Source organism: Xyrauchen texanus, chromosome 18 (assembly GCF_025860055.1).
Source record: "Xyrauchen texanus isolate HMW12.3.18 chromosome 18, RBS_HiC_50CHRs, whole genome shotgun sequence".
NCBI classification, from domain to species: Eukaryota; Metazoa; Chordata; class Actinopteri; order Cypriniformes; family Catostomidae; genus Xyrauchen; species Xyrauchen texanus.
This window is the reverse complement of record NC_068293.1, coordinates 40,649,796-40,667,431: the sequence shown is the minus strand read 5'-3', so window position 1 is coordinate 40,667,431 and position 17,636 is coordinate 40,649,796. Positions and strand designations below refer to the sequence as shown.

Genomic DNA, 17,636 nt, shown 5'->3' with positions numbered 1-17,636 from the left:
ACCATATAATAGTTATGTTTACATTGTATCTCATGTCATGTTTTTGTTGAGAAAAACAAGCATATCCACGTGCTCAGTAAACTATACTCATTTATACACCCCAGTTTAAATGATGGGATGTCCCTTAACTCAGCTAGCATAGTCTTTCTCGGATGCCATGTGTGTTGTTTACAGAAGCTTCACGGGGATTACGTTGCAACGGGGATGCTGCTTTCTGATGAAATATACGAGAGTAAAGTGTACACCGCTTATCCAGCACATATAAACAGGAACCCAGCGTTCTCACAGTAAGCCACATTCTCGTAATAACCCGCTTTTTGGTGTCTATCTGAACGTACTGACAGAACCATTTGCTCAACATATGTGATCAATTTGTATCCACACTCAACAGCGCCACCCAGTGCATTCTGTAAAAACTACCAGTTTTAGTTTGTTTGTTCAGGATTTAACATGCATCTCATTGTATATATGGCCAGCAAAGCAAAACTTTGTGATATTCGAATAGTATTTTTACTATTCGACTAATGATTGCAGAACAAATATTTGACTACTCATGCACATCCCTAATACAAGCCAGCCAGACAGATGGATTTTGATGATCGCTAGACAGTTGCTATGTGCTCTGGATAGTTTGCAAGGTTGTTCTAGGTGGTTGCTAGGGCATTGCCAGACATATGGATGATAGGGTGTCTTTGATGATAGTTAAGATTATTAGATAGTCTGGATGGTTGCTAGGGTGTTCTGGGTGGTTGCTAGGGCAATGATTGGGAGGCCGGCAGACAGACAGACAGATAATAGGGTGTCTTTGATGATAGCTAGACAGTTGCTAGAGGGTTGTTAGATGATTGCTAGGGTATTCTGTGTGGTTGCTAGGCCATTGCTTGGCAGACAGACAGACATTTAGATAGATAGATAGATAGATAGATAGATAGATAGATAGATAGATAGATAGATAGATAGATAGGGTTAAGAACACTTTATATTAGATGTAAAACCATTTTTGCCTATACTACAAAAGAAAAGAACTCTAGTAACCTGTGCAGTTTGAGCAAGTGACAGAAGGAAACAAGGCATGCGAACTGCATGTTAATAAGCTGAGAGAGTTTACATTGAAAGCCAGTCAGTCGTATTACTACATTACCTGGCGCATGTTCTGGAAGGTGTGTATGTGTGTGCGCGCGCGCGAGGCAGGCAGCGTATGGGAGAGCGCGCGAGAGAGTGTGTGCGAGTTACATATCCCAGATTTCAAAAACTATTCCCCTCACTCACCATTCATTTCTGTTCCTCAACAGTGGAAAAGAGAGAGCTGCCTCTCTGCACTAAGATAAAGAATGGGAGTTTTGTGAGGGGAAGCGGGAACATCGTTCGCGGTCAAGTTCGCTGAGACGCCCACACTTCTAACAGATACTAACGGAACAGCAACTTCAAGCCAGCGTAACTGTCAGATCTCTGAGGTAAAATGTACCGTGTCCAGTTCACACTTCACGTTTGATGAAAGCTCATACCTGCCGCTGGGACCTTCTGGTAATCGGAGTATCGGACAGAGAATAAATAACGGATAAGTTTAGCATTGAATGGGTCGTAAGAGCGTTTTCCTGAACGTGTCTGGATGGGATGCACCGTGAGTTTAATTTGTTGTGAAGACGACTTTCTGCAGATGCCTTTGGATCAACATGTGGAGAAGAAGAAAGAGGAAAAGAGACTCTTATCTAAGGTAGGACATGGGGGTGCATGAAAATCTTGGAAAAAAGTTAATTACATGGTCTTGACATTAAACTATGTACTTGAAATGAAACCGTAAATAATTGTAGTGGATTGGAAAATTCAACCTGTATTCAAAATAAAAAAATCAGTTTATTATAAAGATGAAATAAGGTTTCTTTTGGATTAAAAATAGCACACTACTGTACTAGTCAAGTTTGAACACAATTACATTTTCTTTTTTTGTTGTTATTTTCCACATTTGAAAATATTTAATCTTGTAATCTATAAAATTACACTATTGGAGGCATGGAAATTATAATGTGACCAAAAGCAAATGTAATCAACATTTTTGTTCTCAACCAACTTCACAAGGCCATGCATATATACACAAAAATACACACATTTAATTTATTACATAAATGTACTAAGAATAATCACATACATCATTGTATGCTGAGAAATGCCTCCAAATAAAGATCATTCATATAAATAATGCATAATAATTCAAACTTTTATAAATATAATATGTAGTGGCTATAATACAGAATACAGGAATATATAGGCCAATATACACCGATCAGCCTTAACAGTAATCCACCTGGCTAATATTGTTCTGACTAAATTCTAGAGACTGTTGCGCTTGAAATTCCCAGGAGATCAGCAAGTACAGAAATACTCAAACCAGCCCATCAGGCACCAAAAATCATGTCACGGTCCATGTTACTGAGATAATGTTTTGCCCCCATTCTGATGGTTTACGTGAACATTATCTGAAGCTCCTGACCCATATATGCATGATTTCATGCATTGGTGCCAAATGATTGGCTGATTAGATAATCGCATGAATGATTGTTGGTGCCAGATGGGCTGGTTTGAGTATTTCTGTACTTGCTGATCTCCTGGGATTTCCACACACAACAGTCTCTAGAATTTACTCTGAATGGTTGCAAAAAAACCCAAAAACATCCAGTGAGCGGCAGTTCTGTGGATGGAAATGCATTGCTGATGAAAAGTCTACGGTAACTCAGATAACCGCTCTGTACAATTGTGGTGAGAAGAATAGCATCTTAGAATGCTGTTATCAGATGTGGGTTGGCACTGTTTTGGTGGCACGAGGGGGACCTACACAATATTAGGCAGGTGGTTTTAATGTTGTGGCTAATCTGTGTGTATATATATATATAGAAAATGTAAGCCTTTAATCCTTTACATCAAAAGGTTAACATTATAAATGCAGTCAAATGTTTCCAGACTTTTTGCTTGTAGTTTAGGCCTGTGCTGTTGCAAGACTGGGTTGTGTTTTGTTTGGTATTGTGTTTTTATAGTATATTGTAGGAAGATTATATCCACAACTCCACCTATAAAATTAATTTATGAGAGAAAAGAAAAAAGCCCAGATACTCCTGTATTCAGACCTCACAGCATAAACACAATCTTATACATTACCAGTCAGTGAAAAATCAGGGCAAACCCATGAAGACTAAGCATACAATACTGATCTGTTCGCATTTGGATCAATGAAGGGGTTGCATCATTACAGTTTAATTACTAATTGAATCCAGATTGCATTCTGGTGAATACTTTTGCATTCTGCATACAATCTATTTATTGATCCTTTCTCTAAAAAGGCCTTTTGTATGCTGTACTAGATTTACAGTGACATTTCACATACTGTTTTATTGCATGTTGTGATATTTCATGAACTTATAATACCAGCAGTTTACAAGTGTACCTGGACTCCTCGAAGACATCTGGGACTCTTCTGATGGGGTGGTCTTCAGTGGGTGGTGGGGTCTGTTTTAGAAGGTCAGGAGGGGCGTTACTTGGGGCACAGGGGCTGGGGTAACAAGTGCTGCATTGTTGCTTCGCTCTCAGACAAGGAACTTGCAGTTATGGAGGAATGTTGTTGAAGACGCATATCCGAATACTCATCTTTCATTTTGATAATGCTATGACAGGGTTTCTGGCCCACCCTGCTATTTTGCATTTCTCAGTATCACTGTAGTCTGTAGGCATCCAAAAAAAAACAAGTACATAATCTTTTTAAAATAGAAGGTTTCTGTTTTCTATCTTCTTAACTCATTACAAAGTTGATGAAAGTATACTCTGGACTAGCTGGACTATCATCTTAAAGTCTACATAAGGTCCACATAGCTTATTCTTGACAGGAAAAGACTGTCTGACAGACCTGTAAATTGATCATAGTTTGATTTATTGTTACATGAAAATTCAGGCAAGTTTATCTGAAATAACATAAATAGTTGTACAGAAATAACAATGAAAATCCAGATTTCAGCAAGTGCTTGTCATTTTTGTGTGCAAGATGCATCAGATGGATTGTATTGGGCGGTCTGTGATCTGAGTCTTAGACAAATCAAATGTAGACTTTGCATTACATGGGTTACATAAATGTCTCCTTTATGATAATCAGAGACTTGTTAGGATGGTATGAACCCTCTGATTACCCCCATTTCTTCTGCTCTTGCTTGTGAAGGGTGGTCTGCAGGATGTACAGTGTGTATTTATGTGTGTGGGGTGCATTTAGACTATTCAGTTAGAGATAGTGAGCTTTATCTTTCATCAGAGGACTACTGGGTCAATCAGGCTACTCGACAGTATCTTACAAAGATCCCGATGCCGATTGCAAACAGATGATGATCAACAATATTGGGAAATGACAAAACCATGGATCTGTGAAGTCTTCAAATATATTAAACAGTGGCCTAGGTGTGAAGCTAGCACCCACCACCCGCAAAATCCGACGAGGCTGAATCCAGTTTGCAAACTCATTCTTCATTCATTCTTCTGAAAACTGTTTGCAATAATAATGTCATCAATGAGAATGCTGCAAATTATCTCCGATCATCTCGTGAGGTGCTGTGAGTTTAGTTCGCTATATTTCCACGTGGTCGGCATGCATTGTGAACGCAACTCTGCATGATCAGTAATGTATATCTTTGTATTAAAGAAACAAAGATGAAAGTGATTAAAACATAAAGTAATACAAGACACGCTCATATTGAACCTAAAATTGATTTCTATGTTCTTTTCTATAGGCAGCATTAACTGTATTAACAAAACACAATACAAACACAAATTCTATAAGAACACATATTTGGCAGCATTATTTTGGGAACACAAGGGAATTTATTAGGCTTATTTGTTTTGATTATTATTGTCTTTATTAATAATTGTTATAAAAAAATATATATTTTCCACCTGTTGTCATTGACGGCCATTGATGGCAAATGGGACTGTTGGTGACGGTAAATTTTTGGATTTGGGGAGATGGTTAAATAAGATTTTTTTATCACTTTATTTTATTGCTTTTTTCATTTAGTTTAAAGTGCAATTTGTATTTAGAAATGTCTTGTGTTTGTCGTGTTTCAATAAGTGAAATAAATTGTTAAAGCAAAATCAATAAAGCAAAAAAAATCACTGATCCTCAAGACAAGACTGTCTTGCTTTTGATCTGAAGATGAACTGGTGGAATTTAGTTTATGAGGAATGTGCATTTTTTTAGAAGATACATTTTCTATTTCAGTGTTATTTTTTAGCATAAATACCAGGGATTACCCAAACTTGCTGAAGTCTAGAGGCAGATCAAGTCCAGTGAACTGTGCAACTGCATGTTAAAATGCTTGTATCAGAAAAATGCATTAGAATTCCAAACCTTTAATGATCCTTATGTAGTTATCCAACCTTTTTATTATTATTTTTATATATATATATATATATATATATATATATATATATATATATATATCTCAATACTGCTCCCTAAAGCCTTATTTGAAAAAGTCAGATGTTATCAGTTCAAGTAAGATTGCAATCATAAGATCAAAATGGCTCTTAATTGGCAAATATTTGGCAATTTTGAGATTATTGGAATAGGTGTGAGCTCATGTGTCAGATTAAAGGAAAGAATCACCCAAAAATGAATAATTATGTCATTATTCACTCACCCTCATGTCGTTTTGCGAATAAGAAACCCACATTTTGTTATTATTTATGGATCATTTTCCCCTCTGCTATAGCTCCCAAAACAACACAGGTTGGACATCCAATGTCATTGGTTTTCAAGTCTCTTAAACAAATATTCTGATGTTAAATATATATATATAACAAATGAAATAAAAGCCTTTGCCAAATGCATAAATGTTAATGTAAATATATATAACTTATACCAATCATTGGCTATTCTGCTCTTTAGTGTCAGCATTTCTTTAAATTTGGCCATTTAAAAACCCATAAAAGTTGACCACTGATTGCAGTATTTTTTTTATTTTATTCAACAGTTTTACAGCTCAATCTTATCACACTGCAAGCTGTGGTCTCTCATCTGTTCCCAATATTTGGTAGTGTAACATCGGTGCCCAAATCATCCGAGCACACTTTTAAGCTTTCTTTCATCCCTTTAATGGGAATAAATCACATAGACTGTTCTGTTGTGGGATTAGACAGGTGGGAAAGGCCATCAGTAGAATGAAGGTTGAAATTCCAGGGATTTGCAGAAGAGTGAAAAACTTGTTACCTGCACCAGGTAACTCTATCGGTAGAAACTGTGTGCTTGTCAGACACTTGTAAGAGCACAAGGGCACTTACCTATTTTAGACAGCGTAATAGAGCACAGCTCCCTTAATGGGACACAACAAGGCATGCCAAAAATTTCCTTTTTCATACTTGTCAGGGCAAAAAAGTCTTTATTTGATTTAGTTTATAAATCCTGGGGCTGTTTTGGGGTTATGGAATGATTCATGCTCTTGATTAATCAGCATTGTGCCAGCTTGCATTAGATGGAAAAAATGCCAAGCACTGTGAACAGTTTAGGAATATTTCCTGCCCCTTTTCACATATCTTAATGTGAAATATTTTTTGCACCAAAAGTGATCGTTTATCTTTAAAAGATGAAAACATTAATTTAACTCCCAGATCCTTTTACCCCCTTGTGGTGCCGGGCCTGATTGCGGCAGTTTTTTGGGGAAACACTAGAGTTTCTACAACAACAATGACTTTTATTAAAGCATTAAATCACAAATCCTGAGAAAAATGGCAGATTATCACTTTATATTTCATCCTGTTCCTCACACAATGCTATGATATGGAGCTTTATTGATGTTTTGGTTAGTCTGTAATGAAGCTTGACAGACTAGAACAATATAAATGATCATTGTATTGAAAAAGATTCTACAAAAATTATCTTTTTTGTGTGTTCCACAGGAAAAAAAAAACAGCATACATGTTTGGAATAACTTGAGGCTGAGTAAATAATGACAGAATTTCACAAGTGTTTGCTGATTTTATGCCCCCATTCCTCTCGCACTGGGATATTTTGGATAACACTATGTAACACAATTTTTGTTCCTGGGTAGTAAGTGTTATTTCCTAATTGCTTATGCCTCAAAAGTATAGAAAATGGCTATTATTGTGACAAGGACAGTGATATTTTGAAATGTACCTATTTCCAATGAGAAAATGGGTGAATTTGTGCCTTTTCGTTCACATAAAGTCAGAAAAAGCAACTTATGAATCCAAATGAACATGTATTTATACTAAAGTAATACAGTAATGACTGCAAAAGATTTAGAAGTGAGTAGTTTTTCATGATTTACGTTTATACTTTATATCACTTTCGTGAATCAGCCCCCAATTGTAGTCTCCCATCATGTTCTCACTATACTGTCCTTGTTACTGGTGTTCAAAGTCCAGTATATCCTGATGGAAGTACTCGCCTTGCTCCTCTGAGTACGCTTCCATGTTCTCCTTGAATTTATCAAGATGAGCATCAAGGATATGGACTCTGAGGGACATCCTACAGCCCATTGTGCTGTAGTTCTTCACCAGAGTCTCATACAGCTCCACAAAGGTTTCGGCATTGTGATTGCCCAGGAAGCCCAGCACCACTGCGACAAAGCTGTTCCAAGCCGCTTTCTCCTTACTAGTGAGCTTCTTGGGGAATTCATTGCACTCTAGGATCTTCTTTATATGTGGTCTGACGAAGACACCTCAGACAGCTTAGGGAAGAAGCCTTGAAGGTACTTGAAGGCTGCTGACTCCTTATCTAGAGCTCTGACAATTTCGTAAGGCCCAATTTGATGTGCAGTGGTGGCATCAGCACCTTCCGTGGTCCAACAGTTCCTCCCAACAGAGAACTCAGTCCGCTGTGGCCAGTCCCACCTGTGATACTGCACCTTGGTGTCCCTGTTGTCCCTAAGGCAAAGATAGCAGTGAATCTTGTTAAAACTGCCTTGTAGACCCATCAGAAAGGCCACCTTTGCTCTCCTATGACCTCCCAGCCGTACTCCTCATACTTCAAGGCATCCAACAAGGTGTTGATATGTCTCCACTTAAGCAGCTGCAACTAAACTGAACTGGTGGGCTTAAGGCCACTGTATTTATACTACTATTATAGAAAGTTCTTGAAGTTACTCTAAGTTTACTCAGCACTGAATCTATCTGGAATGTTCTGGAAGATTTACTGGAAAATGTAACACTTACTACTCAGGAACCAAAAACCAAAAAAAAAAAATGTGTTACACGGTGTTAATCTGTCAGAACCCAGCCGAAACACTTTCCCTCCTGTCATGGATTCAGCTCAATGTTTTGGTCTTATCTCAGCGCTCACTCTCAATATTCTTGTTCAATGCCGGCACAGAGCTTAAAAAGGCAGAGGTTCTTTATCAAACAATGCCGTTGAGCTATTCCACACACGACTGCCTATGCTTTTGTACTATCACAGAGTGATTGTGCGGAACACCGAGGGTTCCTGAGTGAAAAACATGCCCAGTCAGGTGTAGGAACATGTGCTGGTTAAAAAGTCATCTCCTGTCCTGCTCCATTATTCCTGGCTCTTGTTGTGGTTAAGCTCATATTTGTTCCTCAAGATCAATGCCTTTTCTTATTTTTAGACCCATCTTCAGAAAATACACCCCTGGCCCCTAGCAAAAACCTAGAATAAGCAGATCAAAGGAGACTTGTCAGAGCTCTATATCCTTAAAGCTGGGTGCCCTCTGTGTGATATTAAAGTCTGAGACAAATTTCAGGGATTGTGAAAGATGTTTTTCTTGGTAGGGCCTCATAAAAGTATTTACAGTAGACTGTATGACTTGTGCACTATTTTCAAAGTGCTCTGAAGCCATAAACTAGCTTTTTGTAAGGAACAAAAATTTAAGTTGTGAATGATAATCTTCTCTTCTTCTTTAACTCTCTTGGGCTTGCGTATCACCACTTCAGTTTTGAGTTTTAAAGAGGATGTTAGAATGGAGACTGGTGACTTAAAATGCCCAGCAATTATGTACTGCATATCTCAAAGTCTTAAATAAAAAAAATAAAAATTATGTGGCACAGACGGCCTTGGCTTTTACCCAAGATCTCACTTGGGTATTATTATACTATTTGACAAGCAACAATGGTAAAGGCTGGGAAAAAAAAACAAATACTCACTGTGGTCACCAGGCTTAAGGCATGTCCTCTTCTATGATGTTGAGATTCTCCGTTTAACTCTGTTAAAGCTTGTTTTTATGTCCTGAAGTGCTACAATTTGTGTTGGACTGACTAATTTGGCAGATTCAGGAGTGATAGATTTGTTAGAGAAAGGGAACCCTCCTTTAACTGTTTAAGTGTTGTACTGACGAACACAAATGTTGTGTAACACCTGTGTTTAAATCCTTGTTCTTTTCTGAGGACTAGCATGCTACACTTGTTAACCCTGGGAGGAATAAAAAAAGTTGCGCAATGCCTTTAAGCATTTTATAGCTCATTGGGTAATGACATTGACAGTCATTATAACAATAAGTCACTTGTCCAAAACACAAAAGGGTTTTTGAGTAGTCAAGTCAAGTCTGTTTTATTTCTATGGTGCTTTGTAAAAAAAAAAAATGTTCTGGACTAATGCAGCATAACAAAAAAGATGAGAAGAAGAACAACAATCAGATCAAAAAAAGAAAACCGATTTCTCTACAAGTTACAGCAGTGATGAAGAATTTGTTGTTGACATGCTCAACAAGAAAGAAAACACTCGAGACACTTCATACTCTTTTCAGTTCTGATTGACAAGCTGACTTGCAGTATTAGAGGTGATTAGAAAAAATTAGTGTAAAAAAATATTAACAATTAAAACATGTTATCAAATAGGTCAAGAGTGATTATGTGACCCTGCTACGCATACTGTACCTAAATGCATGTGTATCTACTATATTATTATACATTATGGTCCTGCACGAGACGCTGAAGAAAAAGCGAGATGCGGTGCAAATGTCAAGAACATTGGTTCAACATGTGTTTAAACAATGGGAAACAGAACAGATGCGTGCAAAAACACGTCCGGTGTGAACAGCCCCTAACTCGTCCACATGTTTGTGAGAGTCTGCGCGAAACAAGTTTGGTAAGCTTGTTTATTTTTTCTTTAATTACATATCCGACCAAAACCCGAAGTCCTATTTGAAAAACTGACCAGAACCTGGCCGAGTTCTCTGGTCCCGTTGGGTTGCACAACTATAGTACAGCAATAAGGATTTTGGGTAGACACCACCATGTTTTTGGTATACATAGGCATTTTGAATACAAAGACCATATATATACAGAGTGCACTGCAAGTCACAGCAATAATATTAATATTTGCCAAGGAAAATAATTTAATATCCGTAAAGTTGTTTATTAACAGAAGGTGACACAAAGGGAAAGATGCCACAATGTATTTTATATTAGAGATATAAGAGAATGCACGTAAGAATGCAGAAAATGCAGCAATGTGGAATAAACATGAAGACAATTCACATAAGATCAGATCATTTTTAAAGGGTTTGCAAGGCAGTAATGCAGCAATATCATTTCTATCAGGAAAACTTGCAGACTTGTGTGAAATTTAAGATTACACTTATTTGATAAATATAAAACAGAAACGTAATGTCTCTCTTTGGCGTAGGCCCTGTCTGGCGGTCCGAAGTAGTTGTTCTCGGATCCGTCATATCCTGCCAGAGATAGGAGGCAGGGGCGAGGAGCCTACCCCCATGCAGGACGGGACTCAACTGGTGGTGGTGGGGTGGTGGAGGGGTGGTGGAGGTTGCCGTGTTAACACACTGAAACAGCAATGTGTTAGATTGTGAGCAGACTTATAAAGCAACAGCTTACATGTAGGGCTGGGCAATAAAACGATATCAATATTTATCACGATAAAAATACTCCACGATATAAGCTTTTGAGTAATTTTTTATATTTAGTCTGTGTTCTACATCTAAACATGCGTGTTGCTAAAAACACTAGCAGTTTGGCTTTCTTGGCATATGTTTCCACTGGTGCATGCTGAGCGAATGTGAGCGAGCACTTTCAAATCCTTCCTATGAAAACCGAGTGTCAACCTTGCGAGGTGGCTTATAAAATTGACAGCATCGCGGGGCAAGCGGTTCCCTAGCGTTGGGAGTGGCTTTGTACGGATTTCTTCCGCTTTAGTGGATATGCAGCCTCAGACTGTATGAAGTTGCTATTGCCCCCGCTACGCAGGTCACCGCGTTCCGGATCCCAGATTGATTCCATCTTGACTGCAAGACATCATGACAAAGGTTACGCCCTCTCATCGACTCTAGTGAGCAGCGCGACAAAACAACAGTGCCGGTTACATCATATCTGATCTTTCTGCGCTGTATTCTTTCATATTTTTCTCTAGCACTGAAACACGCTTCACTGATGCCCTGTCCCGGGCCACACCCGCATCCTCTTTTCCCCACATGTGCGTAAACATGAGGTGCGTGTTTCCAGACTCAGAGCGTCTTTAGACCATAACGTTTTTTTCTTTCTAAATTTAGTTTTATTAATCAGCATGTTCCAAGCCTTTAATAATAAACAAATAGTTTTCAGTTCTAATTTTGTGAAATTATTCAGATGTCATCATCTCTGACAAGGATGAAAGACAAAACAATTACTAGTTTGTAGCCTAGTCTTTCTCACTTTAGTGAAAATACAAAATGGTCCATTCAGACTTTTACATTTTCAAAAGTTTCTCTCTTGAGATCCCCCTGATCCCCCATACAGTATCATTCCTCAGTCACAAGGGCTTCTATGCCCCCATACTTGGATATTTGTATGTAAAGAAATAAATTTTTAAATATATACTGTCATATATTTACTATTATATATATACTATTATGATTCAAAATGAACAGATCATCTTATAACATTCATATCCTTCTGCACTCAATTGATAAACTCTATTAAATATTGTAATATTTTCATAGAAGATCCCTCAGACACCACTGCATTGGCAGTGTCTGGGCCCCAACACAGTTTTGTAAAGACTATTTAGACTTCTTAGGATTTTTGTTTTCTCTTCTTTTTTTGGAAATTAAAAAAATTTGATGCAAATGAATGACACATCCTCACTGCTGGTTTCTTCTTTGAGTTGTTAATGTTGGTTTTTACTTTTAAATATCGGTGGTCAAAACAGCTCTCTGTATTTTAGTACCACATTTTGAGCTGGTTTTGGTAACTGCATCTGATCCTGACATGTGATCCAAAGTTCATATTTTATTGGACAGTGCATTTATCGGTGGATGAAGAAAAACAAATTGACACACCACAAAAAAAAGCTTTGCTTGAATGCTTGCTCCAGTTGTGAATGACTCAATTGAAATGCATTGCTTCGATCCAGAAAGAAAAGAAAGAAATCATGAGAAATCAATGTGGAAATTTGCATTCGGTGTGCAAAGCCTAAAGGCTAGGGAAGGCTTAGCCTCCCACTGGCCACTGGCCACAGGCATATATGCATTTTAATGAATATAGGTATATCGACAGACAATTCTAATTGCCGCTCAGGGATGATGCTGATCGGATCCCAACCACAAGTCTAAACATGAATTACTAGTGAGAAAGAAAAAGCTCACTTCAGATCAGTGGCTGTGACTGAATTCATCGTACATCGCTGATCATACATTTACAAGGGAAATGTCAAGTCAATGTAATTTGTATAGCACTTTTCACAACACACATCGTTTCTGGGCAGCTTTACAGAAAATGATGCAGTCTTTTAAAAATAATTGTACATTATGACAACAAATATTAATTTATTTGGTATAATTTTTAGATTACAACCTATTTATTAGATTATGGTAGCATATGAACTTGTTGAAAAAGAGATCAGCCTGATCCAAATTTGTAAAAAAATAATTTGTAATTAGCATACATCAATTCACGTTTAAATCAATAAGCACTTACCCTTGCCTTACCTACAGTTCATTCACCCTGTGCCTATGTGCATTATGATATTTTAAATGTTGTACCTTTTCCATATGCACTCCTGTGGAATGATGTCTTGTACAATAAAAGTTGAAGCACTTGCCATATTTGAATAATGAGAAAAACACTGTTGGAAATAAATGCATAAGAGAGCCATGTTATCAATGTCAGGTGTGTTTTGGTGTAATCTTTTTTTATCTATTAAATGTATCTGTTTGAATAAAGTCCATGTCAAATATGATTTGTTTGTCCGATCAAAATGTTTTCCATTGAGACATTCTGTTCCAAAGACAGAGAAAAGGATGCTAGCCAATTAATTAACTTTATTCCATAGTTCAAGTTTTTTTTTATTTTTTTATATTTTGTCCCGTTTTTATCCCCAATTTGGAATGCTCAATTCCCAATTTGCTCTAAGTCCTCATGGTGGCGTAGGGACTTGGTGGAGTAGCATCTTATCACGTGGCTTGTTGAGTGTGTTACCGCGGCATAGCGTGTGTGGAGGCATCACGCTATTCTCTGCAGCATCTACGCCCAACTCACCACGCGTCCAAACGAGAGCGAACCATATTATAGCGACCACGAGGAGGTTACCCTATGTGACTCTACCCTCTCTACCAAACCAGAAATTCCTTACAGAGAGGCTATTGTTTAGACAATCAGAAGTCTTTCTAAGTCTGGCATACGTTAGTGAAATGGCTAACATAGCTTACAGCACCTTTAAAGGAATAGTTTACCCAAAAATGAACATTCATCATTTCCTCATGTTCGTGTTTAGAGCTATGGCGAAAGTCAAAGTTCCACAAGTTATCTTACATTTCGGTTTGTTTTTCACCCAAACATATTGTATGCCTTCAGAAGACAGAATGTGACATACAGGCCACAAGGACTATTTTTATGACACTATTGGGTTTAAGCCATTGATTTGAAATCAATGAATAGGATTTGTTTTTAATTTCATCCAATTTGTGTTCTGCATAGTCGTGGGATCACTCAAGCAAATTAAGTGTAATTTCCTGTTTATGTGTGATGTTAGTACAGTGTCGCCTTGTTTTCTTTGTGACACACCACCAACAAACTTCATAACTTCCTGATAAGGTGTATGGTGCAGTGAAAGTTACCCACAATCCCTCCCCACATTCCAGTGTCCCACTGTCCAGCAGAAAACAGTGTGCTCTCTGTGCAGTCTCCAAGGCAACTCCTACGGCTGACCTCTGCACCACTCCCTCCATGCTTTAATGAAAGTATCAATGCATCAGGAACTATACCTGACCCCTGGCAGACCTTTTTAAGTGCACCATGTGCACATATGCTGACAGTTGGTCATTGTGCCTTTTCATACTTGGTTACCTAAGGCTATATATCTGTCCACATTAATATTTATTTTAAGTTAAAGGAATAGTTCACACAATAATGAAAATAATGTTATCATTAACTCACCTACTGTACATGTTGATCCAAACCCATATGATTTACTTTCTTAAGAGCAACACAAAAGGAAATGTAAGGCAGAATGTCAGCAACTTTCAACTTTCTTTGTTTGAAAAGTATACTCATTGAAAGCAAATGGTGACTGAGACTAACAGTCCCCAACATTCTGCCTAACACCTCTTTTTTGTGTTCCATTGAAGAAAGAAAGTTATATATACCATTTCATTAATGTAAACAAAAACAAAGGAATTAGAAAGGTCCAGAAGTATTTCCGTATTTTCCGAATTTTGTATTCAACATTCTCAGATAAAAATGCATCTAACTAGAAACCAGCAGGTAGAGAGACCAGTCTCCCAAGGAGAGGTGCGCTTGATGTTTAAAGGCAGTGGTGATGAGGCTCTTCATTGGGATCATGCGAGGCGGGGTGACAATGATCCATGGGAAGGGTGTGTCGTTCCATCACAAATGGTATAATAAATTGTGTTTCTTTACCTCCGATTACACTAAAGCGCAATTATACCATCTTGTATAGCTAATGAGCATGCATGTTCTCGAGTTGATTAACTGCCGATTTCTGTATCTAATAGGTGATTGGCTATTTTACTTGTAAGGCGGGTTGACTGTTGGCTGCCATTTTATTGTTGTTTTACAGAGAACATTGAACTTTTTTGTGCAATGTTTATAATATATGTACAATTAAATTTTTATTTGTATTGCATGTAGTTCTTTTTGTAAAGTACAGTTTATTGTGTGGCTGCTAATACATTGTTATTTCCTACACAAGAACAATAAATTCAATATTTCAACAGGATCAGTTGTTCAGACAACACTAAAACATTTAATGTTGGTTATAGCATTTAGATATGGATATTATGTGTGTAAACTAACAATTATAAAGCTAGATTGAGTTTACTACACATTCATCTCCTGAAAAATATTTGTATTTTATCCAAAAAATGGCAGCATGAGTCTCATCGCCTGAGTCCTGTAATACACGAGCATCCTGCTGTCTGGACCTCTCTGTATCTGCAGTAAGTACATCATCTCAGTGCAACAAATTCTTCAGGTTCTGACTAGACACAATATATGCTTTAAAATAAACATAATTATATACAATCCTCCAAACATGTCAAACTTTACAGTTGTTAAGGTGCTAATAGGCTACATAGCTTTTCAGGTTAGTCAGATCAGGTTCTTCCAGCGATGGTTAAAGACTCATCAAAATAACTAAAATACTTCTAAATTTGGCCATCATCCTGAAATCCATAATCATTATAACTCACTATAATTCTGTGATCATTTGTTCTAAAGTTTCTGTCACTTTTAATGCTGCGATAGTACATAACATAACGATTGTTTACACTTAACCGGAAGTTGTGCCCACATTGCCTGCAAAGCGTCGTGTGAATATTGTGGACAGGTTTGGGGCAACATGAAACTTTAATGAAAGGTCTGTGCTGACTTTGGCTGGTCATTTCAACAAGTCACACACCTGTGAGAGAATCCTAATGAAAGATCTTGGAGATGGTATTACTCTGGTGAGAAAAGACAGATTACTGAGGGTTTCTGAATTTGAATATACAGTAGAGCTAAACTGAACTGCATTCCATTAGGTTTTCTAATTAGTGCATTTCTCTAAAGGGAAATTAAAATCCCTAAATGTAAATGTGTTTAATATTGCCAGTCCAAAATCAAAAGCTAATAATAATTGCCATCTGATTTCATTAAATTGCCTTTAAGATCCTATAAACTGTAGCTGACTTTTAGATTACAGGTTGACAAAATACATCTGCTAGTGTTACATAAGAAAGTGATGTTTAAGCTGTCAGTAACGTGGTGCAAGTGCAACGAATGCCAACTCAGAGGACTGTACATTGAGTGAGACCGGGATCAGATTGAGGATATAATTTTTACATTTTCCTAATGCTAACGCTTGGTTTGAAAAAAATTAAGGGTCAATTGATGTCAAGACCTTGACAATCCACCTAAATCTGAGAACGGGATTAACAGTTATCACAAGAAAATAATGACAAAAAGCATGTTATAACCGATAAAGCTGTCTAAACTTTAGAATAAATATCTAATTTACAAAGGTGTCTGTGCTTTAACTATAATGGTGGCTTTATAGTTTTGTTTCATCACTCGCTCAATGTATTGTTACACCACCTACATTGCAAGTGAGTGTCCCAATTTGTAGCAATTCAAAAATAATTCAAAATGACCAATGGTGCTTTTCACTTTTGTTTTAAACTGTACTTTTCGCTTTTGTTTGCTTTCGCCGCTTTCTTTCAGCACTATACAGAGACAAATTTTACTTAATTTAAAAGTTTTTTGAAACAAACTAAATATTTACCAAAGTTAAATATATATCTTTAACATCTTAATTTATGAAAAATGTCACATAGCGACATTTGTTGGCCGATTTGTGTGATGATGCATGCAAATTGTTGAATTAACTTTGAATATTTACATTGAAACAGATAGTTTGCACGAATTCAAAGAAAATAATCAAACATTCCAGCTCTCAGAGGCTGTTCCATTCAGATGTTTTTTTTGTAAAAAGATGGACATCTTTGACCGTTGACCACATCTCATTATTTTTTTCAGCATCGCGTACAGGAGAGCCTAGTTATTACATGCTGTGTCATGTTAAATATAACCTTAACCTTTAAAAACACTTCTTGAGATACCAGTGTTCTGTTCTGTTCATTGTGCTGAGTCTAATATTAAAATAAGAGACACTATTAAACATCTCTTGTATTTATGCTCTCACACTCATGAGTTGCGACACAAGCATGGATACTAAAAATAGTCTAATAACGTTCTAAAGTAAGCGATTTAGCAAATATATTGTGAAAATTCAGTATCCCTCATCCCTAACATTTTTACACCATTGGAAATGTATTAAATTGAATACTGTACTCAATACTTTTTTATTAGTTAATTGTGCCAGCCATAACTTTAATCTCGATGAATTATTCTATTAATTGTGCAATGGTATGATCCAGATCAATTTGCATTTGCAAAGTTAATGTGAGGCACTATTGTACTGCAGAAGATCCATGAATGGGTGGTCAGATATTTCTTTCACAGGCAGACTTTCAGGACATTACCAACTCACTGATGCAGAAACACCTTTCACAAAGACACTGTCAACAGAAGATAATGAAGTACAAAAGACTTTAATACAGTCACTTAAAGCTACTTTAATGCAGCACAGGCTTTGCTTTTAGGATGAAATGACAGTCCACATAGATTAGATAGATTAAGGGTAAAGG

General features: G+C 37.2%; 1 protein-coding gene across 1 annotated transcript in view; it reads left to right on the top strand.

Annotated features, from left to right (window-relative positions):
• Window positions 1-1,468: 1,468 nt before the first annotated feature.
• The window catches only part of tns1b (tensin 1b), a 343,137-nt gene continuing 326,969 nt past the window's right edge, over window positions 1,469-17,636 (top strand). The window contains exon 1 of the mRNA XM_052147959.1: window positions 1,469-1,714. Within this exon, the coding sequence (XP_052003919.1) occupies window positions 1,610-1,714 (105 nt within the window). The 5' untranslated portion in view covers window positions 1,469-1,609. The remainder of the gene's footprint in view (window positions 1,715-17,636) is intronic.